General features: G+C 45.5%; 1 protein-coding gene across 2 annotated transcripts in view; it reads left to right on the forward strand.

Moving 5' to 3' along the window:
- SNX2 (sorting nexin 2) overlaps positions 1-26461 on the forward strand; it is a 392895-nt gene that overhangs the window by 254860 nt on the left and 111574 nt on the right. For both annotated transcript variants that reach the window (XR_015309306.1, XM_086961080.1), the window contains exon 8: positions 3767-3842. Coding sequence is in view for 1 of the 2 variants with exons in the window: in XM_086961080.1 (XP_086817206.1) it covers positions 3767-3842 (76 nt within the window). In the remaining variant the exon portion in view is untranslated. The remainder of the gene's footprint in view (positions 1-3766; positions 3843-26461) is intronic.

The following is a 26461-nucleotide window of genomic DNA, read 5'->3' on the forward strand; positions in this document are numbered from 1 at the left end:
GTCAGCATAGAAAGCTAAAAGCATTGTCTATTCTTCCTTCCTGCTCACAGAAAACTGATACCAGGGAAGAAACTGCCTGTTATTGGCTCAAACTTGCAGAGTATCTGATAGCACATTTGCATAGTGTTTGGTTTCTGATTCTATAAGGGTGATCATTCTATTGTTTTTGGGGTCTTCAGTGCAACCTTTCTTAAAAAGCTGCTGTGGAATTGAACTCTGTCATGGCTCGGAAATTGCTGCTGTCCTAAAGCAGCTGTTGTACAATAGGCGCAGCCATGAAGACTGAAAAATAGTGGCATGTTTATAGAGGGTAGAGGTTAAGCTCTGTGGCTCCATCTGACCTAAAATTCTCTACGCTATTTTCTAGTGGCCCATTGAACAGTATTGTTAGGAACGATAATCAATGGGACATTCCATGCATGTCAACTTATAAAGAAATTAAATATCGTTCCCATAAATCTAATGGGACTCTGTTAGCCAGGTTAAATGCCAAAACTGTTAGTAAATTAATCTCACTTCTTCTGGTCTTTAGAGCTTAATATGACCTACATGTCAATCAATTTTGATCCTGTGCCTTGGCCTCCCAGGCTATTTTACTATATTCTTTGCTCAGCTCTATAGTTTCTCAGACATACTCAAGATGAAGATTCCATTGAGCTTTCACCAAACCAATTGACTCCCCTCTTCAAGTGCCTCTTTTATGCAGGTAAACAGTGTCGTGCTTCAACATGATCATCCAGCTGTACTACAATATTACTGCAAGCTTCTTAGCAATAAATGTCCTTAATTCATCTCTCAGACTTCTATTTCAGATTGTTTTGTCATTGCAGGATATGCTCATCAAGTTTAAATGACATTTGAAAATCCCACTTTACTGTTCATAGCTGAGTATACCCTTGAAAAGTTCCTAATAAATGAGTCTTTGTAATAATGGCCCCTTGTACACACACTTTGAAAGTTCATGCTCTGTAATCACTTTCTGATCTCAGAATAATTGAAAAACCACTAATGAATTGAAACATCTGAACAGAGATGAAGTTGTAATCGAAAACTGCCCCAGGTGCCTGAGAAATTTGTAATTTTCATAACGACGTTAGTTGGAAAATAGTTATTTCATGCATTAAAACCCATAGCATGTAAAACCTTATAGTTTTGTGCACCTGTTTTATATAGCTTTTGAATAGGTGGATGCGTGCTTTCCGTTGCACCCAAAAGATTTACAAATAATCCCATAGTCGGAATCTCTGGGGAGAGTTAAGCTGAAGTCCTCTGCCAGCAGAAAACCTGCCTCAAGGATTTGCTTCCTATATTCCTTTCATTATACCTATTAGTTTGGATACTGAAGATGCTTTGTTTGTGTGACCTCGGTTGATATAGACATTTACAAGAAGCAACAAATTAGAATATGTCCTTCCCTAAATTGTAAATCTAAAGACTAAAATGTTAGTACTATTCAAGTCTCATACCAAAAGGTCTTTTTTTATGCAAACATAAGTTATGAGAGGGAACTTTCCCGCACTCCCCACCAATACCACCTGCTGCTCCCTTCTTTGTCACTTTAGCTGCTTGTTGCGACAAAACCGTAACATGGCAAAAAATATCATAGCACACTGCCTTAAATGCATATTGTATCAGTTGACAATATCCATAGTTTCTCTGTGAGCATGTAATCTTCCCAATCAACCCACATTCCAAGAACGAAAAGTCAGCAGGGAATGAGGTTCTTTCTGTGCGGAACTAGAAATTCTGCGTTAGTATGTTTGATTTAGAGGGTGGATTCTCTTATGACAAAGCTGGTGCCAGCCAGGACCAATCTGAAACTTTTCATCAGAAAGTGCACATTATCAGCTCAACCCATCAGCGAGAGAGAGGAATATTTTCTCTGGCTCAAATTATTGATTATCTGGAATTTTCCCTGGTTGTTCTTAAAATGTACTACTCTTAACCAAGCCTCTTTACGGTTTTGAGTAGAGGATGTTTGAGTAATATCCTGAAGTCATTTTTTTTTTTTTACTTCAGTTCCTTACCTTTTCAAAATAAGCTATATGTGATAAAAAAAACTATTTTTGCATACTCCTGTTTCGCCCAGGTAATCACTGTAATCTTAGAGATCTTGCTTCCTTGAAAGAGGAATGTAACCAACTCTAAGAAGGGTGCCTCTGCCCATTTATCTCACATCCGGGTGGGCTTGCATGAGGTGCCAAGCATTGCATCTGGTGAGAATGGTAAACAAGCCTTCAGAGACATATAGCAGAATTAAAAGCAGCTTGTTATCTGTGTTGCTGTCAAGTTTTAGCAACTGCTTAGTAGCCGACAGTTTGCAAATACATGGCATTTGATCTAAATATAAACTGGTGCCTAGGGCTACACATTTGTTTGGCTCAGCTTTGTGCTAGTTCTGGGTTTAATTCAGTTTTAAGCAGATCAGAGCAGTCAAGCTTTTTGCAAGAGCTGGTTTAGACTGTGAGTCACACATGTGAATGTAGGAGCAGGCAGCCTCTCTTACAATTGTCCCTATTTATTGATTTGAACTTTGCTTAATTTATCTGATGATAACGAGGATATTTTTCTTTCGGCCTACGGCAACATTTACTGTCTGTTGTAATGGGATTGCTGCAGGCTTGAAAATTCCACCTTTCTCATTGGGAGATTTGACAACTAAATCAAGGTTAGGAGCAAGAGATAAGCATATTTTTGCCCAGCGCTTTAACATTGTTAAATAATACATAAATATATGGCCCTTTATTGCCCTGATGTGTATTTTATATAAGTCGCAAATCATGTAAGTCAGTATAAATTCTGCTACCACTATGTGAATTTGTGATTTGAAGGTTTTTGAATAATGATTTTTTTTCAGACTGAATATAAACTGAAGGAAAAATATTTAAAATTTGAAGTTCACCGTTCTGTCTGCCTGGTGGCTGAAGTTATGATGATTCTAGAATAAAGTAAATAGCGTTTCATAGTGTGTAACACATAGTTGAATTAAAAGAAAAAAGAAAAGCATACAAATGTATAGCCATCCTAATAGTCCACCTTAAAGCCCATCTGGTGTGTTACTTCAGCAAAGGAAAAAGCTTTTTGTTCTCCTCCAGATTCTCATGAGTATCTCCGACAGTACAGTGTTTGTTTGGATTTGCATGATTTGTATGAATTACTCTTGTGTTAATGCAATCTTGAAGCATAAATAAAGCTCAAAGTAATATACTGTCAACTCAGGAGTTTGCGGTCTTAAGCAAAGCGCCCCTATATCTTCCAGTTTAGTTGTCTGCAACATGCAAAACGTTCTTTACAGTTGGCGTTTTGTGGTTCTTCTTTGAACCATTCAATATCCAGAATCCTATCTGTTTTATACTAACTGCTTTCATCTTACATTTTGTTTTGTATAGTGTAACTGTGTTGTACAGTGCAGAAGAATGTTGAAATTTTTCCAACTGTAGAAAAATAGCTTGTTGCTCTAGCCAGCACATACTCTTCTCTAAACTAGCACTGTGGCAATCATTTCTTCGGATTTCTTTAACAGAGTAGTTTCATAATTTTATTATGAAAAACGTTGCTATGGCCTAATGTTTATTGTGTGCACTTGGGAATCAAATCAGAGTCGTTGTCTTGTCAGCAAGGCTGGTGCAGGACTTTCAGGGTATGTTGCTGTAATCTCTTAAACCTCATAAGAGATGCACATGATGTTCTCATAATGACGTTTACTGCAGGTCATCACCATTCTCACTCATTCATTATTCATAACATTACGTTTGTTACACTCTAGGTATCTGCAGCGCACTGTGAAACATCCGACGCTGTTGCAAGACCCTGATTTGAGACAGTTCTTGGAAAGCTCCGAGGTAAATGCATCTCTTCGTTACATTTTTAAATATCAGATTCAGGTCTCTGACCTCAAAGTTGGAAACCTGAATGTGAAAATCGGTACCAAAATATTAGTCTGTCTTGTCTGTGTGTATGCAGTAATAGTCGGTACTGTTGGGTATTTTACCTGCAGATTCCGCTCCTTTTGAATATTCCAGGGATCAGACTGAATCTGGGAAGTTTTCGTAGCTCGAATATGCTCTGGAGATTGTCAGCTAAAATACTATCTTTTTTCAAGTGCAGTTCTGTTTTTCTTTAAAAAAATTCTAACTCGAAATGTTCAGGTTTCAACCTGTGGAGTGTTTGCGAAGGATAGATGTCCATTACAGAACCTCATGAAATGTGTTTGTGGTTCTTAGGGTCAGTATGTGAAGACCTGTTGCTCTTGTTGCAGTATGCACCCTAAGGAGAGCAGGACTTAAATGTTTATGAACAAACAATGTGGATGTACCCACTAGATGAGAAAAATGTTTTAGGACTCACTGCAGACCAGCATATTATTTTGTCACATGATATAGCCGATTAATGTGCCAGGTGCCATTACATAATATAAGCACTTTTCCACCCGGCTATCAGACTATTAGGATTCACTGCTGTGTCTACCACATAGACATAGACAGGCGCATGATCAGGCAAAAGATTGCATTTTATGTTTCTTCTTTTGTCTTTTATGTCTTTTGTCTTGTCTCTTTCCTTACAGGTTTCCACAAGTGGGGTCGTAAGTATAGACTCCCCTCTCTTTTTTCCAAAACACCTTAGCGCGTGTTGGTATTTTAATACTCACCTGGCCATAATTTGCCACTCACTCACACTTTTCACATGGTCCTGACGAAACCCCTTTCCAATTTCTTTTTTTGGGTCTGAAACATGTAGACCTATCACAGACAACTACGAGTCAAAACACCACAACTAGTTGCGCTCTTGGATTTTAACATATCCTGGGCCGCCACAAATAAACACATTTGGCAAGGATTCCCAGAGATATTTGTAAACCTGCACATTATCACACCACACAAATACGGTGCACAGACATAATATCGAGTCCAAAATATCGATTGGACATAATATCGAGTTTTTAATATAGACTGGACAAAATATTGACAAGACAGAATATAGATAACAAAAAGATCGTTTTTAAGGTAAGTGAAGTAATATCGACTGTTAAAAATATAGATAGTTAAAATATCGAAGTATAGAATATAGATAGTTAAAAATATCGATTTTTTTAATAATGTATAATTTTTTATAGTGTATTTTTGTTATAAATAATTTTATTTATTGAACTTTGTTTTTATTATTATTGCGTAATTTAATTCTGTAGCTGGTTGAGTTTATAGGGGAATAGGGTGGGAAGTAATTTAATTATAATTAATTAAATATGTAAATGTATTTATTGATAGTAATTTGTAATTAATTGTTAATTTATTTATATGTGTTAATTAATTTAATTGTAAATGGAAAATAATTATTAATTGATTAATTGGTAATTATGTAAATTTTACTAATTTAATTCTGTAGCGGGTTGTGGGTTTATAGGGGAATAGGGTGGGAAATAATTTAATTATAATTAATTAAATATGTACATTTATTTATTGATAGAAATTAGTAAATAATTGTTAATTTTATATTAGTTAATGAAATTATTGATAATTATTAATTAATTTTGATGAATTGATTAATTGGTAATTATGTAAATTTTACTAATGTAATTTCTGTAGCGTGTTGTGGGTTTATAGGGGAATAGGGTGGGAAGTAATTTATTAATAATTAAATAATTAAATTAATTACAATTTATTTATTTGGAAATAATTGTAAAATAATTTTTAATTATTAAATTAATTGTTAATGTTTAATTAATTTGTATTAATAGGTGATTAATTGAAATAATTATTATTAATTAGTAATTTTAAAATATTAATTATTATACTAGATAACATTTTTTATTAATTATTACTAGAGATTCATTTAGATTTTTGAATAATATATGAAATATTTACTTTCTTTAATGTTGTATTCTCTGGAGTGGGAATAGTAATTTTAACCCCTACGCTATCCAATGCTTTCCCTACTGTTGCACCCACTGGAGTGGGAATAGTAATTTTAACCCCTACGCTATCCAACGCTTTCTCTACTGTTGCACCCACTGGAGTGGGAATAGTAATTTTAACCCCTACGCTATCCAACGCTTTCCATACTGTTGCACCCACTGGAGTGGGAATAGTAATTTTAACCCCTACGCTATCCAACGCTTTACCTACTGTTGCACCCACTGGAGTGGGAATAGTAGTTTTTACCCCTACGCTATCCAATGCTTTCTCTACTGTTGCCCTCTTTGGAGTGGGAATAGTAATTTTTACCCTTACGCTATCCAACGCTTTCCCTACTGTTGCAACCACTGGAGTAGGAATAGTAATTTTAACCCCTACGCTATCCAACGCTTTCCCTACTGTTGCACCCACTGGAGTGGGAATAGTAATTTTAACCCCTACGCTATCCAACGCTTTCCCTACTGTTGCACCCACTGGAGTGGGAATAGTAATTTTAACCCCTACGCTATCCAACGCTTACCCTATGCTTGCACTCTTTGGAGTGGGAATAGTAATTGTTACACTTTTGTTATTGTACGTTAATAATATTGGCTATTATTTAATTATATTTTGTTACTATATATATATGTTTTAACCCCTTAAGCGCTGCGCCCGTCCAGCGGCCGACGGCACCACTACCTCGGGAGTGCTGCCGTCGGCCGTTGGACGTTCCAACTGCACCTGCGCAATGGAGCGTTCAGCACTGGAGCTGGACGTTCCAAAGCAGCTAAGGTGTTAAGAAATATGAATAATTTTTTTTATTTTTACATTCATTAATTATTCAATTATTAAAAGTTAATTTAAGTATTTTTAATTATATTTTAGTAATAAAATTTTAATATTAATTTAATTTAACATTGTTTTTAGTAAAGTCAATATTTTTTAAAACTATATTTTTGTAATCGATATTTTTGTACTTACCTGTTTGTAGATAGAAACTCGATATTTTGTCAGTCGATATTTTGTCAACGATATTCTTGATGGTCGATATTCTGTCTCTCGATATTATTTCAGTGATCGCCACAAATACACCTCACCAGCTCTGCTGTAATCGGGTCGGGCGTTGTAGCACAACTGGGCTTCATTCGGCCACCCGGTTGGGAACCCAATGATAAAATATGACACCAACCAGGTTGGTGTGTGAGCGGTCTTTTAAAAAAACCTAATGGTTCTTCGGCACTGTTTGCCACTACAGTGAGTCCTAAAACATTTTTCTCATCAAGTGGGTACGTCCACATTGTTTGTTCATGAAATTTGGAGCCTCGCTTTCCCCCATTTTTGTTTGATACTTAAATGTTTATGGCCTGCGCATATACTTTATTCGGGTACGATAGTATACATAAAAGTACATTTAAAAACCAGAGTAAATATTTTTTAAACATTTAAAACAAGCATTTTATAAAACTGAGTTTGAAATTCAGAGTGACATCCACAGCCTGACATCAGACAGGAATAAAACTATAAAACTGTTCTAATTGGTGTTCATTGTAAAACGAGCCTGTACAGCAATTTTCTGAAAGTGCCCACATAAAAGATACTACTCATTAAGTTGCCGTAGCTTGCTATATGCTTCTCTAAAATTTATAATGATGAGCCACTTAATTAAGGGTAATACATATCTCCTTGTGTATATGGAGTAAAAACTGCAGAAGAATAGAAAATGTAAGATAGATTGGCCTGACTTCCCATTACACAGGCATGGAGAAGAATCTAGATATGCCTGAAAGTGTAAAGGAAGACATAGCAAATATTTAACAGTGCCCACCCTATAACAAAACAATAGACTACACTCCCAGGGGCCCAAACAGTGAGGGATGAACGTATAGGATGGTGCAAGTCTTTGTCAAGGGCACCAGAGTCGTTGCCATTGACTAAGTCTTCAAACAGGAAGCGATCCAATTCTGAGCCTGCAGTAGTGGAAGATAACCATGCAGAATCCGGGGCCTGCGGTTCCATTGTACCTGGTGCAGATCCTGAAGACACTGCAACATGCAGCGCGACCCTGAAGCATCAGCCTGGTCAGCCATCACAAGAGTTTCCCACCCCTGGATTGGATCGTGCAATATTTGTGAATGCCATGTATGACTTTTTCAGAAAAAGCATGGTCCCCTCTGGAGCGCTGACTGGCCCATTGGTTCTAATGAGAGATGCTTTCGGAGCCCCCCTGACGCCGCACTATCTGGCTCTGTTCCTCCTGATCCATCCATTCTGCCTGTGACCCGCATACAACTCCAGTGATGCCTGCAGATTTTTCTCTGCGACTAACGCCGCCCCCACTCAACCTTCCATCAGGATCCTCACCATTAGTGCCAGACCTCACTACCTCTCTGGTGCCGCAAGCAACTCCTCCAGTGCCACACAACACCACCGGGGAGCATCCATAGTCCTAGATTCCAGAACCTTGTCTGCAGCCATCTCAGCCAGAAGTGTTGCCCCCACCTGAGAGTCTTCGACACAACTCATGCCGTGTGGCACAGCAGCTTATATAAAAAGGGGACTTTCTTCTTTAAAGATTCTGATCCTTGTTAAGACTTCAACCTGGACTCGGATGGTGGGTACAGGCAATCGTCACCTTGGACCTAGTTTCTGCGGGGTTAAAGGACGCAAATGGGTTGGATACATCAATGTAATGTATTATCTTACTCTATTTACCTCTATCTAAGCTCACCGCTTTTCATTCAGTGAGGCGGTGGAGTTGTTGGAACTTCAGTTCCAACCACTGAAAATCATGCCAGCATACTTACAGATATCCTTTATAGTACATCGCATGCTGCAGAGCTCTTGCTCCCCATTAATGAGGCCCTCACATAACCCATCCTTTTGCAGCGTGAATCTTTCTGGATTCACTATGCTGTGCATTATTCCGCGATCTGGTGGTTGGGTCCGGATTCGTAGTCTTTTTTCTCTTTTTTTTTTTTTTTTTTTGTAGCCCAGGTGGGCGTCGACGTCCCACCATTTGGTGCACCTTCGTGACGTCGGCACGCTTCCTGCGGAAGCTCCCACCCTTGGGCGCCATCTTCAGATTCTTTTTTCCGCCGTTGGGTCTGGATCGTCGCATGAAGCTCCGGAGAAGTTTCAGGAGAAAAGAAGGAAATACACTGAGTTTTTGAGAAAAAAGGACCGAGGGAAGTCGGAGAAGAAGACCTCCTAGAGCCAGAACGAAGAAAGAGGAGAAAACCTCGTGATACTCGACGGCCAAGGAGAAAGCGCGAGCAGGGGGCCCCCTGAGCGAGCACATGGACAACACCCCATTCAAGTTCTGCCGTAATTGCCACCACAAGTACGCGCAGAAGGACCAGCATCCAGTCTGCAACCTCTGCCTGCCGATCGACCACTCCAGCGAGGATTGCAACGCCTGTTCAATCTTCACGCCGAAGACTTTGAGAGTTCGTGAGAGACAGAGGGTGGCCCACCACACGATGCAAGGGAAAGGGACCACGCCGACCCTCTACCAGCTGGGTGCCTCCTCCGACGAAGAGGAGAACATCGCCGAGGGACCAGATGACTTCACGGTCGTAGAGACCGATGTGAGACCTTTAAAAAAGGTAGGAGAGTCTACGACCCCGAAAACCCAGACAGGGCCGAGAAAGCCTGGAGGGGAACCCCGAAAAGCAGAGGCTAAGTCCTCGAAAGGAGCGCCGGCGACGAAAGTTTCGACGTCCGAAGCCGCATCCTCCGAAAGGCCCAGCGGATACTTCGAAAAGGACTCCCAGATGGCAAAGACCAGCGAAAAGCAAAGGTCGTCGAGGCAGGCCCTCGAGAAGGGACCCTCGAGCGAGAAGACGCTCAGAATGGCCTCGACGTCAAAGGTACCGTCGAAGAGACCAGCCGGAAAGCTCGACGCCGAGCAAGCGGCAGAGATGGAGAAAAAGAGAAGAAGGCTCGAGGCCGAAATGGAGAGTATGCTCCAGAGGAAGAGAGTCTTCGAGGAAACAATGAAGAACTACTCGATTCCCTCGAAGACCTACTCGATTCCCTCGAAGACCGCTGCGACCGCCGAAGAGGTAGAAGTGCAGGAGGACTTCGAGGCCGAGGAGCCGCCGAAAACTCCAAACCCCACAGATGAGGGAGAAGAGGAGGACTTCTACCGCTCGGAAGGAGATTACCTCCGCGAGAGCTACTACTCAGAATCCTCGGCGTTGCTAGAGGAAGAATGGCAGGATCTCGAGGCCGATAACCCAGAGGAACCTGTGGAGACATACCCTTCGAGGCCTTCGCCGCCAGACGACATCGGGGCTTACTATGAGGTTGTGAAGAAGGCTGCAGCAGTCTACAATGTGAAGTTGGAGGAGGAGCAGACAAAGGCTGACTTCCTGCTAGAAACTTTGCTCCCCTCGCAGACGAAAAGCAGCTTCCTGCCCATGCTGAAGAGCGTCACGGCCCAAGGGACTGAAGCCTTCAAGAAACCGGCCACATGCAGGTCAGTGACCCCTAGGACGGAGAAGAAATACAAGTTCTCTTCCGAGGACCCCCCTTATATCCAGGTCACCGTGGCAGCTGACTCTATAATCGCGGCAACGGCCAGAAGAAGGGCCAATGTGCCAACCACATCTGGGCCACCACCTGATAAGGAAAGCAGGAGGATGGACCTCACTGGAAGGAAAATTGAAAGAAATGCCGCTATGCATTGGAGGATGGCAAACTCCAATGCACTCCTGAATAGACACCAATATCAGCACTGGGATGAGATGAGCCAGTTGCTGAAACACATGCCTGAGGAGTACAGGCAGAGGGCAGCCCACCTCGTGGAGGGGGGAAAGGACATAGCAAACGCATGCCTGAAGACAGCCCTAGATGGGGCAGAAACATCTAGCAGGCTGATGGCCATAGGCATCACTGAGAGAAGGCAAGCCTGGCTCAGAATATCAGGCTTCAAGGCAGAAATGCAAAATAACATCCTGAACACCCCCTTCAACGGGGAGACGCTGTTCGGGGCATCAGTAGATGACAAGCTGGCTCAGCTGAAGAAGGACAATGAGACAGCCAAATCGATGGGAGCCCTACAATTCAGGGGGATGCGGAGAGGCACCCCCACAAGGAGACCGGATGGTTGAGGGGGAAACCAGCAATCACATTAGCAACAGTCGCACCACCATGGTCAACAGAGTGACAACCAATGGCACCAGGGTCAACAGAGGCAGAATTGGAACTCCCAGAATAGGGGCCAGTCCTTTCGAGGGAGAGGAAACGGACTGGGCCAGAGACGGAGAGGTGGGATCAACCCCCCCAAAAGTGACTCCATGAGGAAGGAGGCGCTCACCCACCCAAAGCCTCAGGGGGGAGAGCACCAACAGCTAAGGGGAGGCTCACACGGACACGGCTCAAGAGAACACACAACACCAGTAGGGGGAAGGTTGAGATCTTTTCTACACGAGTGGAGAAAAATAACCACAGACAAGTGGATACTAAACATTATACAGCACGGATACTGCATAGAGTTGGAAAGATATCCACCAAGCAGAAAGCCAAAGAGAAGGGGTCACAAGGGCAAAGAACTGCAGTTGCTCCAAGAGGAAGCTCAAGAACTGCTCCTCAAAGAGGCCATAGAACAAGTCCCGCACAGAGAACGGAACAAGGGGGTGTACTCCAACTACTTCCTAGTACCAAAGGCGGACGAAAGCCTAAGACCCATCCTGGACCTACGGTTCCTGAACACCTACGTAAAAACTCAAAAGTTCAAGATGACTTCCCTGCAAGACGTCATTCCACAAATGAGGCCCGGGGACTACTTGTCCACCATAGACCTAAAAGACGCATACCTGCACATCCCCATGAACAGGAAACACAAACACATGTTAAGATTCAAGGTGAACAAAGACCACTACCAGTTCACAACCCTGGCTTTCGGACTCAAGTCAGCGCCAAGGGTCTTTACCAAATGCCTCGCGGCGGTGGCCGCACACCTACGAAGGAAGGGTATACATGTGTACCCCTACCTGGACGACTGGCTCGTGAAAGCAAGCTCTTACACAAGGTGCAAAGCTCACGCAGAGCAGGTCACAAGAACGCTCACGAACCTGGGCTTCTCCATCCACTGGAGAAAGTGCTCCATGGACCCAGAACAAGTGAAAAGCTTCCTGGGAGCCCTGATCAACAAGGTCGAATGCAGAGTGACACCCAGCGACAAGAGAACACTCAGCCTGCTGAGGGAGAAACGTCACTACCAGAAGGGGCAAGTTCTGACAGTGAGGACGGTGAGCAAGATCTTGGGGATGATGGCGTCGTGCATCCACCTGGTCCCCAATGTTCGGCTAAAGATGAGACCACTACAGGAGTGGCTGCAACAGCAATGGTCACAAGCAGAAGGAAGTTGGGAAGATCTAGTGGTTGTTATGCACAATGTGCAGGAGGAGATGAAATGGTGGACGAAGGAGAATATAACAATGGGGAAACCTCTTAACGCCACCGGACCCAACTGTGACCATCACCACAGACGCATCCCAGAAAGGATGGGGTGCACACATGAACAGGCTCAGAGTGAGGGGTCTGTGGAACCCAGGAGATGCAGTCAAGCACATCAACTACCTGGAACTGAAAACGGTGTCGCTGGCCCTCAAGGCCTTCCAAAAGCACCTTTACAACAAAAGGGTGATGATACAGACAGACAACACCACAGCGATGTTTTACATCAACAAGCAAGGGGGGACTCAGTCATTCCCCCTGTCGAGCTTGGCTCAAGAAATATGGAGATGGGCGATCCCACTCAGGATAGACCTGCTTGCCATACACCTGCCAGGGAAGGACAATGTGGAGGCGGATTGGCTCAGCAGGCAAGCATCGGTGTCCCACGAATGGGAGCTGAACAGCCAGGAGACAGAGAAACTGTTCAGGAGGTGGGGCACACCAACAATAGACCTGTTTGCAACACGCCAGAATGCAAAATGCCAACACTTTGCATCGAGGGAACAGGAACCGATGTCCCATGGGAATGCCCTATGGATAAGCTGGTCAAAGAAATTTGCCTACGCTTTTCCACCGACGCCACTGATCCCCAGAGTCCTGAACAAGTGCAGGTCGAGCAACATGACTCTCATCCTGGTGGCTCCCCAATGGGCGAGGCAGACTTGGTACTCTCAGATTATGGAGATGTCGCAGGGCAGAGCACACAAGTTCCCAAAAAGAAGAGACCTTCTCTCCATGGAAGGGGGACAAGTTCTACACCCAGAACCAGAAAGCCTCAGCCTGTCAGCGTGGCTCCTGAGGACTTAGAGTTCGCACATGTAAAACTACCAGAGAGCACACTTCGGGTGCTGAGAGAAGCAAGGAGACCCAGCACGCGGAAGTGCTCTGGGGAGAAATGGAAGAGGTTCACGCAGTGGTGCCATAGGAAAAACCTGGAGAGAAAACTGACTAGAGAGTCTACAGTACTTAGATACCTCACGCACCTGATCAAAGCTAAACTAAGCTCGTCCTCGCTGAGGGTTCACCTAGCAGCGATTGTGGCATACACAAGAGGAGAAACAGGAAGAAGTTTCTTCAAATCCAGAGTAGTTAAAAGGTTCTTGGAAGGAGCGAAGAGAATAGCGCCACCCAAGAGGATGCCGCCGCCGGCATGGAACTTAAACGTGGTACTGACGGAACTCATGAAGCCACCGTTTGAACCCATCCATAAAGCGTCACTACAAATGCTGACAATGAAGACAGCTTTTCTAGTAGCAATAACTTCGCTACGCAGAGTGAGCGAGCTACAAGCTTTGACGCTGCAAGAACCGTACATACAAATACACAGTGACAGGGTCGTGATGAGGACAGACCCGCATTTCATGCCCAAGGTAGTATCTAAATTCCACATGAACCTAAGTATCCAGATACCTAGCTTCTTCCAGAAGCCCACGTCAAACGCGGAGAGGGCGCTCCACACTCTGGACGCAAGGCGGGCAGTAATGCACTATATAGAAAGGACGAAAGAACACAGGAAGACGAAACAATTCTTTGTGTCCTTCGCAAGGAGTCTCCTGGGTAGACCAGTGACTAAAAACACCATAGCAAGATGGATTGCCAAAACAATACAGCTCTGCCACATGCAAGCTGGTGAAGAGCTCACGGAGGGGCCACGAGCCCACTCAACCAGAAAGAAAGGGGCAACGATCGCCTTCCTGGCAAACACGCCCATCCAAGACATATGCCTGGCGGCAACATGGGCTTCAGTGCACACTTTCACTAAACACTATTGCGTAGATGTGCAGATGAACAAGGAAGCACAAGTGGGCCAAAGAGTGCTTCAACATATCTTCAACAACCAACGCTCATCTTCCACCCAGCCGCCACATGAGTGACAAAACCGCCACGAAATCTATGCACAGCATAGTGAATCCAGAAAGATTCACGCTGCAAAACGAATAGTTTCTTACCTGTCGGTGTAGTTTTGCAGCTTGAAGATCTTTCTGGATTCACTAGCGAACCCACCCACCTCCGCCAGAAAGATGAGGCTGGAGAAGGTGGAAGGACATAGAGTAAGATAGGAACGTTTAACAAGACAAATATACTTGAAGAAGTTTACGTTGAAGGAAAGTTTAATACACATAGCCATGGATTCACCACAAAAAAGAAAGGAAAAAAGAATCCGAAGATGGCGCCCAAGGGTGGGAGCTTCCGCAGGAAGCGTGCCGACGTCAAGAAGGTGCACCAAATGGTGGGACGTCGACGCCCACCTGGACTACAAAAAAAAAAAAAAAGAGAAAAAAGACTACGAATCCGGACCCAACCACCAGATCGCGGAATAATGCACAGCATAGTGAATCCAGAAAGATCTTCAAGCTGCAAAACTACACCGACAGGTAAGAAACTATTTGTTGCGATTTGGAAAAAGCCCATGTGTTCCACTGCAGTCCAAACAACAATTGTAAGATGCTGTAGACTGGCACCAGGTGTCCCATCTTTCCTTACTTCTCAAGCATCACTCACCAGCAAGCTTGGTTGTTCAAGCTCCTTGTTCTTGGAATCTGACACCATGAGCTTTCTCTACTACTCCATCAGATAGAGAATACAAAAAGATGGAATAATATGTAAAAGAGCTTTGCAGCAGGCAGTGTGGCCCTCAAGCCTAAACGCCACATGTCTCCTCAGGCGTTATGTGCGTACCCTCAGGGACAGCAAATGCAACAACAAGGTGATGGATGGGATGCTTGAATTAATCTCAACCACTAGCAATTACTCTGGGCGGCATCCCAGTCCATCTTTTTTAACCCACCATGCCACCACAGCTTGGACCTAGCCATATTCAAATCAGTCTTCACCCTGTCCCAATAGGAAAAGCCCAGCCTGAACTGCCAGGCCAGGTCCTCCTTGAACCGAAACACAAGCAACCCGAGACCGGTTTCGTCTGTTAGTGGCTCTTCAGTCTGGTGTAGCTGGTTTCCAATGGGACAGTGAGTGAGCTGGGCATATCTGCAGCGCTTAGGGCATCAAGTGAAACGAAAATAAGGTAATTGCTGGAATGCTTTATTTATTTATTTTTTTACCCTGCCACTGGTAACCACTAGGGCCGCATCTCAGTCCATCTGCATTCCCCCACCATGCCAATTAAGTTTAAACCCGGCCATATTCAAATCAGTTTTTCCCCTACTCCAATAGGGTCCGGCCCTACCTGCTAGGACATATCCTCCACTGTGCCACTGGAACGAAGCTATATTCGGCTAATGTGCCCTAATAAGGAGGGCGCAGAACTTCAGACAGTGAGAAGAATGTGTTACATGGAGTAGGCACTGTTAAAGGCTACTTATCAGCTTTATCTGCCTTCCTCGGTCTTTCTGAACAGCAGTCTCTCTTCAAATCAACCATATGAGTGAGTTGCAGACATGGAGTATAAAACCTCCTTTCACTTCTTTAATGACCAGCTGGAATCAGCAGTTTGAAGTATCCATCAGAAGAAAAAGTTACTTATCTTTGTTAATGCTATTACTGGTGGATGCTCTTTCTGGTGAATATCCCCTTTATCTGCAGATTCCTTCCTGACCCACCCACCTTGCAGTTTCATGGCTGTTTATTAGATAAATCCTCTAAGTAAGGTCCTGATTATAAAAAGTTAGGAATTGTATGTTTCACTTTACATTTTTTTAAACTTAGAAGTTTGCTGAAAAGCCAGCGGTTAATGCGACATTGTAGTTAGGTGAAAATGTCAGTTAAACATGTTTTAAAAAGAACAAAACCACTGAATTCACCAGTTGTAGTTATCTTAAGTAACTAGAACTTGCATGCATAGTGTTATTAATGATGTAATTTAAGAAGTTGCAGTGATATCAACGATTTCATAGAACATGTCATGAGTAATGTAATATGTGAAGTAATTAGCAGTACATGACGAGGGCATTAAGACAGACTTAGTGACTTTGTCTAAGAGTAAGAACACCAAACTGTAAAAATTGGGCCTATTAGCTGTGCGAAGGGATCAACATATGAATATATGTAAAGTAGGCTTATTATTAGTGTCAAAAAGTCAACAATAATTGTAATTAAACGTACATTATAATGTTTAAGTGATTGTCATCCTTTTTTTTTTTTAATAAAGTCTTATTTGGAAAAAATAAATCAAAATGTCTTAGACCCTTTCTTTAAACATTTTCCAGGTCATAAAGTGCAGCCATAGTACTGACCACAAGGGCGCTGTACTACTGCTGAAGAGCATACACCTCCAGCTAGGAGTGCTTTGAAAAAATACAGTAAGCTGTCCTGGGGTCATGAATTTAATGATCCAGTAGACTGACAGACATTTTTAGGTCTCGCACCTGCGATACAGGGCGAAGCCCTGTCGCAGCGAGACCTATTTTCAGCGGCTCTGCTTACAAGGAGACAAGAGATGGGCACGTGCAGCCTCAGGAATCTGATTAGGTCGCGCGCTTGAACACGCGCTCGCTGTGCTCATCTCCTGTCTCTCTTGCAAACCACGGCCCGTCAACGCGCACGCACCGAAGTCACAGCACACCAGCACCGGCCCAACCAAATAACTCTCCACACCCCCACCCCCAAGAGGAAACGTGGGTAAAGTGGGCACCCAGAAAGCTCCGGGGAGAGACTTTAGACGCAACCCTGTGTAATATTTCAAATTTGATCAATGTAGTATGTAAGCAAAATAGAAAGAATAAAAGCACAGATCAATCTAGAAAACAAATTAACAATACAGACAACTGACTTGAGCAGCCAGTGCCTGCCCTGTCCACACTAGCTAGAGGTGTCGGACTGCACATAACCTTCCCCCCCTCCCCTTCTAAACTCGGCCAGCTGTGGACGCAGGTTTTCCATAACGCCAATGCTAGTTAACTGGTTTACCGGCGAGGATGAGTGGAAAGGGAGGGCAAGAAAAGTGGTATAAGTCTGCGATTCTGCGTCTGCTAGCACCGGAATCCTTACTTTAGCTGTGTATGCAAGTAAATATATCTTTTTTTTTTACGAAGGGTGTTCCAATCTATGTGCGGCGGTGTGCGGGTCCCTTGCCCGCCCCGCGGCTAACATCTTACGGCCGAAAGTACACAGCAGGCCTTGCTGCCAATTACTCGTGCCAACATACAAAACGAGCGAGCAAGCCGCTCGTCACATGCCGGTAGGATTAGAGGCAGACAGCTGGGACTGACCAATATTTCGCATACCAAGAACGAACGCAGTATAGTCAGGTAAAATCCTAACCCTTTGTTCAGGTCCCCTTATCGCGGCTTACTGTGCACAAGAACACCAAGTTCAGATGATGTACACTGGTCCCATAAATATTAAACTTACATAGGTCCCTCCGTGATGGCTGACGCCCCCCGTTCACCCCTCACCTGCGCAGCGATCCCGGCTGCCTCTGCGGTTCCACAGCTGCCGAGACAGGGCCTCCGCCCGTGCACATCCCCTATCAGCTGCTGGAGCTAGCGGCAGCGCGAACGGCCAAGTCTGCGCGAACCGTCTGACGTTACTGGCAGACATTGCTTGGGCAGAAGACTTTCACGTCCGCACAATGGACATAGAAAACAAGTTCACCGAAGAAAGTAAACGGAAGACCGACATCAGTCACACGACTACAAGGCCTGTCCCCAGTCCTTCTCTCTGCCCCCTCTATCTCTGCCCATTCTCTCTGTCCCCAATACTTCTCTCTGCCCTCTCTCTGCCCCCAGTCCTTCTCTCTGCCCTCTCTCTGTCCTCTCTCTGTCCCCAGTCCTTCTCTCTGCCCTCTTTGCCCCACAGTACTTCGCACTGCCCTCTCTCTGCCCCCAAGTCCTTCTCTCTACCCCTCTCTCTGCACAGTCTTTTCACTTATTTTTCAACAGCCTCTTTCTGAGTAAAGTTCCCATCAGTGCTCAATTTGTAAAAAACATAAGTGCCAGGGCATCGTGAGGAGGCCACCACAGTTCGCACCACACACTGCCACTGTACCTACACAACTACTAACCCTCGCACTGCTACAAGTGTGACAATTCAAACAGTTCGAGGCCGCCAAAGTTTTAAGAAGGGCTTGGGTGGCAGATGTTAGTTGTTTTTTATGTATATTGAATTAACAATCCACGATTTTTCTGTTCTACTTATATTGCACAAACAGCGCCATCATGTGGCAGCTGTCATGAGTGCAGGTTCTAGCAATTAAGCACCAGTGCAGAGCACTGGAAACCACCAGCTCAAATTAAGCACTGCTTCTCATCTTTCAATGCTTTCTATTCTAGAGTACGGCCATTTGCAGCTTCAAATGGAATGGAAGGATGGTGGGCGTCTGGTGAAGAGGATATTGCAATGTAATTCGTGTATTCAGCAATCTGTTCTTTTGCACTTTTTGGCACGGTCAAGGCCAGTTGTCTGCCACCTTCCTATAAAATGTGCAGACACCTAGGATGGTTTATACAGTGCTGATCTCCATGTTTGGGGTTTTGCCTCGAGTATCTCCCATTTGAGGCCAACCTAGGTAGATTGTGCAGTCCACTTTTTAGGTCTCGACCTACAGCATTGCTTTAGCAATGCTTGTTTTTTTAACTGTCACCTGCCCAAGATCATGAGGCAGGCATACCGAACCAGCACCTCCTCACCACTTCTTGTCAGCCAATAGCAACCCCCATGCCCAGCATACACAAAGAACTACACTGCTATGGCATAGCACTACCAACTGCCTGCCTTCCGGCCCCTACACTGTTATCCCGCGGTGCAGCCACAGGACATTGCCCGTGTCTGCCCCGCAACACGTTGTTCCTGCCATGGAAGTTTCCCACAGCCGGATGCAGTTAATAAATACAGGGACCCAAAGATATGTGGCATCAAAGAATGAGAACGGACGTGGTACAGGTAGGCTTTTTTTAAATTTATTAGTTTTCACTTTTATATAGCGCAAACTTTACCCGCAGGTATCAGAGCGCTTTAAATCAACATGCTTATAACAATCAAAACTAGCACTCTATATTACTGCCAACTTTGCTTAGCATAAGCAACAGATAACCATTTACAAATAATGTTTATATACCAATTGCAAAAAAGATTAATGCAAAGCATTGTCATTTACAATTCCAGTAACAGATAAAATTTAATGCTGCAAGACCTATTTCATTGCAAATGCTTGTTTTAAATGTTGCTGGGGGCTGCTGCACTCCCACAACATTAAAATAAAATGCTTGGTGGTGCCCCTGCCCCTTATAGGGGCACCACCAGGATCCAAAAATATTAAAAAAAAGCCCTCACAGGTCATTATGGGGTGCATCTTGTCTGCAGCAGTGAATAATAAATGAGCAGCTCCTGACACTCATTATTCATTTTATAGTTTTGTTTACATTTTTGTGGGTGCCCACCCGGGGCTCCCACACCTTTTTAAAATGTTTAGGGCTGCGGGGGGGGAGCACCAGGGCCTCCACAATCCAGGCCGGCTCTCCAGCCACCACTGTGGTGAGATTGGGCTCTTTTATTCATTTATTTTATTCCAAAAGTGGGTGGTTCGATGCCCACCCAGAGCACCCACCTGTTAACACAAAGTTTGCGTGGAGAAGCCCCAGACCTTATGACCCCTGCTGGCTCCCCAGCCATCACTGTGGCGGAAGCCGGGTATGTTTTTATTTATTCTATTGTTTTTATGAGTTTTTAACAGGGCACAAACATTCTAGCCTTTGTTGGAAAATGCGAGGGGAGCCCAAAGGCCTCGCGGCCCCTGCTGGCTCTCCAGCCAGCACCCTTTGTGGTGGTGGTAGGAGCAAGCTCCAATCTTATTGAGAGCAGTTCTTTGCCTGAACTCCCCGGGCCAGAAACAGCAGTGGCCCAAGTGATTGGCTACCCTGAACACTGCTTGGATTTGTCCCCAGGGGATGGTTCCCAGCGTTGAGTCACAGCTCAGGCAGGGTGGCAAGATGCTCCCCTCGTGTGTTTTAAAGAAAAATAAGACTATATATATTGCCCTGGTTGATGGGGTCTTTTGGACCTCATAGGGGCTTAGAGAGGGGAGCATCACATCTCTTCCCCTACATTTAAAATGACCCTGGGGTATGAGGCCCATGGGCCTCCTAGAGGCTTTTTTAGAGGCATGTGCCCTACTTTTAAATAAAATAGGATGGAATGGGGTCCCTGGGGCCACGTAGAAACTTGAGGAGGGGGCTACGTGATTCCCCTTCCGTAATTACAGGAAACTACCCTAGAAGATGGGATCCCCAGGACCTCATAGAGGCTCTAGGGAGGAAGCGCTGCTCTATCAAATTGTCACACACACACACCAAGGGCCCTGGTCCTCTCTATTTTGTTTTAAATGTTTTTGTTTGTTTAAGCACATGTGCTCTTAAATTTTTTTTTTACTGCGGATCCTCCTCAAATTTGCTGTTAAATTTAAAAATACTAATCATTTTGTTTAACTTACTTCAAGGACAGGAACTCAGTCCCTGAGTCCTAAAATGGCTGCCAACACATGTTTGTTGGTCAGAACTTATTTTAAGATCTGTTGGCTCTACGGATCCTCTCCAGCGTGACATATTAACCGTTTTTAAGCATTAACTTCTCAAAAACTGCTGAACTGATTTACACCAAATCACAAACAACATAATTTCTGGGCCAAGATCTAGCAAATGAATGAGGCAAAGACATTTTGTGACCCTCCCTTTTTTCTTTACCCCGCTTGGCCACTCACCCCAAAACTTTCCAAGAAGGAGCTGAGGTGGATGAGACTTTACTCCTGAAGATTCGTTAAATGGTGCCAAAGTTATAAGTAAACTAAAAAATGCTTCTCCATGGAAACTTGATCCTATAACTACCCAGTGGTGACCGCCACTGGGCAATATCTATATATCTATATTATATCATCTATATTATGTGTGTGTATGTATATATTTACTAAAAGAAAAAAACAAAGGTTACAGGGACGTTATGGTTACACTCCGTTGTCACTCATACAAAACGATCGAAATTCAGCAGTTATAGTTACCCGAGATAAATATAACTTACGCCCCGCAGTGCACTGCTTAGGACCTTACATATTACATCACTCATGACATGGTCAGTAACATTACTCATGACGTCACTGATAACATCATCTAGTGACTGTAACATTTCTGAGACTAAAGATTTATACTAAGCTACTGCACAAGTTAAATTACTCTTCTTTTTGTACCAACTAATGTGATACTGTTTCTAACATATACCATCTGAGTGGCTGTGTGACTGAATCAGTGTGGGAGTAGCTGTGCGAGTGTTCAGTCTGTGTCTGTATGAGTGGCAGAATAAGTGAGTGACTTGGCATGTTAGTGCTTGTTCGGATGTATAAATGGAATTGTACGTGGTTTTGTGAAAGTGAATGTATGGTTGAGTAGCTGTATGGGTAAGTGAGTAGCTCTATTAGTAACTGTATGGGTGGGTGAATGGCTGTGTGAGTGGCTGTATTGATGACTGAGTGGTTGTGTGAGTGGCTCTATGAGTGAGCGAGTGGCAGTGTATCAGTTGTATGGATCTGTGAATGGGTATGTGAGTGGTTGTGTGAGAGGTTGAATGGGTGTGTGAATAGGTGTGTGAGTGGTTCTGTGGATGTCACCAGTGATGTCCATTGAGGTCTTATGAGTGATGTCACTGACCGTTTCATGAGAGATGTTGTTTGTGAGTTCATCAGCAGTGCATTGTGGGGCCATAAGTTATAGTTCGCTCAGGTAACTATAACTGATGAATTTCAGTGGGTTTTTACAAGTGAAATCTGAGCCTACGTATACATCCCTGTAACTTTTTTGTTGTGTATTTCGAAAGTTTTTTTAAATGTTATTTTAGGCTATTTCAGAGTGGATGTGAGAAGGCTGTAAAGGTCCATAAGTGGGTGTGTGAGTGTCTGTATTGGTCTGTGAGTGGGTGTGTGAGAAGCTGCATGGGTGTGCGAGTGGGTTTGTGAGTGGCTGTATGAGTCTCTGAGTGGATGTGTGGTTGGTTGTATGGGTCTGTAGAGTGAGCGGAGAAAGGGCATCCCACAAGCTCTCAGAAATCCCACTGTGTCAAGTCAAGTCAAGTCAAAAAATTTATATAGCGCGCTACATACCCAGAGGGTCTCAAGGCGCTTGAGGAGGGGAAGGGAGTTACTTGTCGAATATCCTGGTTTTAAGTTGCTTTCTGAATGCTAGGTGGTTCTGTGTGAGACGTAGGTGGGTGGGGAGAGAGTTCCAGGTTTTAGCTGCGAGGTAGGAGAAAGATCTACCTCCCATGGTGGTTTTATTGATGCGAGGAATGGTAGCAAGGGCTTGGTTGGAAGATCGAAGCTGGCGAGGGGGGGTGTAGAAGGAAAGTCGAGTGTTGAGGCATTCGGGTCCAAGTTCGTAGAGTGCTTTGTGGGCGTGGGTTAGGAGTCGGAAAGTAATCCTCTTATTGACGGGGAGCCAGTGGAGGTTTTTCAGATGGCTAGAGATATGGTCATTGCGTGGGATGTCTAGTATGAGTCTGGCTGATGCGTTCTGGATGCATTGGAGTTTTTTCTGGAGTTTTGCGGTGATACCGGCATATAGGGTGTTTCCGTAGTCCAGGCGACTTGTAACCAGTGCATGGGTGACTGTCTTTCTTGTTTCGGTGGGGATCCAGCGAAATGTTTTTTTGAGCATGCGGAGGATGTTGAAGCATGAAGATGAGACTGCGTTGACTTGTCTGTTCATCGAGAGAGAGGAGTCCAGGATGACGCCCAGGTTTCGTGCGTGGTCCGTCGGGATGGGGGCTTTTCCAAGGGCCTCTGGCCACCAAGAGTCGTCCCAAGCGGAGGGGGAGGTGCCTAAGATAAGGACTTCTGTTTTGTCTGAGTTCAGTTTCAGACGGCTGTGCTTCATCCACTCTGCTACTTCTTTCATGCCTTCATGTAGGTTGGTTTTGGCGGTGTTGGGGTCTTTGGTGAGTGACAGGATCAGTTGGGTGTCGTCTGCATAGGAGATGATGTTGAGGTTGTGTTGGCGGGCGATGGTTGCGAGGGGGCTCATGTATACGTTGAAGAGGGTGGGGCTGAGTGAGGAACCTTGGGGTACGCCGCAGATGACTTCAGTGGCCTCGGACTTGAATGGTGGGAGGCGGACTCTCTGGGTTCTTCCGGTGAGGAATGAGGTGATCCATTCCAGTGCTTTTCCTTGGATTCCGATGTTATTGAGGCGCTGTAGGAGAGTGCTATGGCAGACTGTGTCGAAGGCTGCGGAGAGGTCGAGGAGGATGAGGGCGACTGTGTCTCCATTGTCTAGTAGAGTTCGAATGTCGTCTGTTGCTGCGATGAGAGCGGTCTCCGTGCTGTGCTTGGCTCGGAAGCCGGACTGTGAGGAGTCGAGGGATTTGTTGCTTTCGAGGAAGGCGGCGAGCTGGTTGTTGACGGCTTTCTCAATGACTTTGGCCGGGAATGGTAGGAGCGGGATGGGGCGGTAGTTTTTGAGTTCGGTGGGATCCGCTGTGGGTTTTTTCAGAAGGGCGCTGAGTTCGGCGTGTTTCCAGCTCTCCGGGAAGGTGGCGGAGTTGAGGGAGCAGTTGATGACGTCTCGGAGGTGTGGTGCTATGATGGAGTCTGCTTTGTTGAAAATGTGGTGAGGACATGGATCTGTGGGGGATCCTGAGTGGATGGAGTTCATCAGGCGGATGGTGCCCTCGGTGGAGATTGGGTTCCAGTTGTTAAGGATGTTCGAGGGGGGTGCAGGTACGGCAGAAGATTGGGTGGGATGGTGTCCGGGTTGGATGTCGAAGCTGTTGTGGATGTCTGCAATTTTGTTGTGGAAGAATGAGGCTAGGGAGTCGCAGAGGGCTTGCGAGGGGGTGATGTCGTTGGAGTTGGCTGAGGGGTTGGTGAATTCTTTGACGATGTTGAATAGTTCCTTGCTATTGTGGGCGTTGTTGTCTAGTCGGTCTTTGAATGCGGCTTTCTTGGCAGTCCGGATCAGTTGGTGGTGTATGCGGGTGGCGTTTTTGAAGGCGTCCCTGGTGCTGGTGTTTGGGTCTTTTTTCCAGGCCTTCTCCAGGGAGCGACAGAGTTTCTTGGATTTCTTAAGATCATCATTGAACCAGGAGGCGTTTTTGCTGCCGAGTTTGATTTGACGTTTTTTCGGCGGTGCTAGGATGTCGGCGCTGTTGGATAGCCATTGGGTGAGGTTAAATGCTGCTTGGTCGGGGTTTGAGGAGTGGGTAGGTGGGTTTTGAAGAAGCGAAGAGGAGATCTGGTCGATGGTGATTTTGTTCCAGTTTCTTCGTAGAGTAGGTTGAAGTCGGTTGTGAGTGGTGGTTGTATTGTAGAAAAAGTGTACGCAGCTGTGATCCGTCCACTGGAGGGTAGTGGTGTGACTGAAGGAGACATGTTTGCTGGAGGTGAAGATGGGGTCGAGTGTGTGACCTGCGATGTGGGTGGGCGTAGAGACAAGTTGTTTGAGTCCGAGGTTCGCGAGATTGTCCCGAAGGGAGGTGGTGTTGCTGTCGTTGCTCTTTTCCAGGTGAAAGTTGAGGTCTCCCAGTAGGATGTATTCCTCGGAGCGGAGGGCGTGTGGGGTGATGAAGTCGGTGATAGCGTCGCTGAATTTTGCACGGGGTCCTGGAGGCCTGTAGAGGAGAGTGCCTCTGAGTGTGGTCTTGGGGTCGGTGTGGATCTGGAAGTGAAGGTGTTCGGCGCTAGCAAGGTTGACGTCTGAGCTGGTTGAGATGCGGATGGAGTTCTTGTGGACGATAGTGATGTCTCCTCCTGTTTGGTCGATGCGATCCTTACGGATGATCTTGTATCCTTCCGGGATGGCAATGGCGATGTCAGGGGCTGATGAGGCGTTCATCCATGTTTCTGTCAGGAAGGCGACGTCGGGGGAGATGGTGTCTAGTAGATTCCAAAGTTCGATGGCGTGTCTGTGGACTGAGCGGGTGTTGAGCAGGATGCATTTTAGGTGGTTGGTGTCGGGTCTCTGCTTGGTGTCGGTGGATGAGGAGTTGGTTTTGGTGCCGACGAATTTGCAGGAGTTGCATGAGAAGGGTCCATGGGTGTGTCCAGGAGCGGCTTGGACGCAGTTGGGGGAACGGCCAGGGTTAAGGGCTAGGAGGGTGGAGGCGTCGTAAGTAATGCGGGAGGGTTGGGCATTGCGAGGACCAGGGGCTCTGGCGCTGGGCGCGGGCCAGGCGAGGACGGGCGTAGACGGGCTTACCTTTGGCGCACCTTTGGCGCGGATTGGGCGCGGTCGCTGCGCGTGGACGCTGCGCGGAAAGGCATCTGTCATATATGGGTAGTGGGAGGGGGAGGGGCGAGGGAGGATCCTATGGGAGGCGGTTGCGTGGTGGAGGGGGCGGTCTCAGGGCAACAACAACAACACAGCAAATGGCGGCGGAAATAACACGCAAGCAGACCGACTTACAGGAAACTTGGAGCGTAAGTGAAGAAAACACGATCCCAACAGTGAGCAAAGCAGCTTTCATGCACAAGGGTTACAAAAACATGAGTCTTAGCAGGTACTAATGCGCACACTCAGACAGGCACGTTCGAGGGCTAAGCGTGGGCAGCAGCGCTATGTAGACTGAATTTGAAAGTGAGGACAGCAGCGTTAGCAAGGCTAAGCAGCGCAATGAAAACGATACCAGGCAGCTCAGTCAGCGAGGGCAGGAGGGAGCGACCGTTCTCAACCAGGTCGAGGCGGTGGGACTTACTGGTGGTTACAGTAGGGGTTTGTGGACCTCAAGGACCCTCAGCATCCAAGGGGACTTCATCCCCCAAGTAGTGCGCCAGGGGGCGCGTTTGCAGAGTGCTCGACAAAGGTGGAGGGCCTCTAAGTTGTCAGTTAGGCTGTCATCGTATCCCTCTTGGAGGAGTGTGCACTGCCAGTAGTTTCAAATGCACATGCCTGACTCCAAATGCAGGAAGCACTAAGGTATGTGTACTGGGGATAACATATAAGAAACACAGAGTGGGTAGTTCCTCAAACAAGGGATAGAATAGGCCCTAATAAGGGGAACAAGGGGTCCGACCATCCGGATCTCTGGGTATCCGCATGATCAGATCAGCGTGCCCTCAAACACCTGGTATGGTGTTATGCTTTATCATTGGGCGCTCCTCGTCGAGCCGGCGCTGCAATGCCTGACGGGCCCCTCAATGGGGGGCTCTTTAACCCAGATCTTCTGATCGTAAAGTCGTA

Source organism: Lissotriton vulgaris, chromosome 3_1 (genome assembly GCF_964263255.1).
Source record: "Lissotriton vulgaris chromosome 3_1, aLisVul1.2, whole genome shotgun sequence".
NCBI classification, from domain to species: domain Eukaryota; kingdom Metazoa; phylum Chordata; class Amphibia; order Caudata; family Salamandridae; genus Lissotriton; species Lissotriton vulgaris.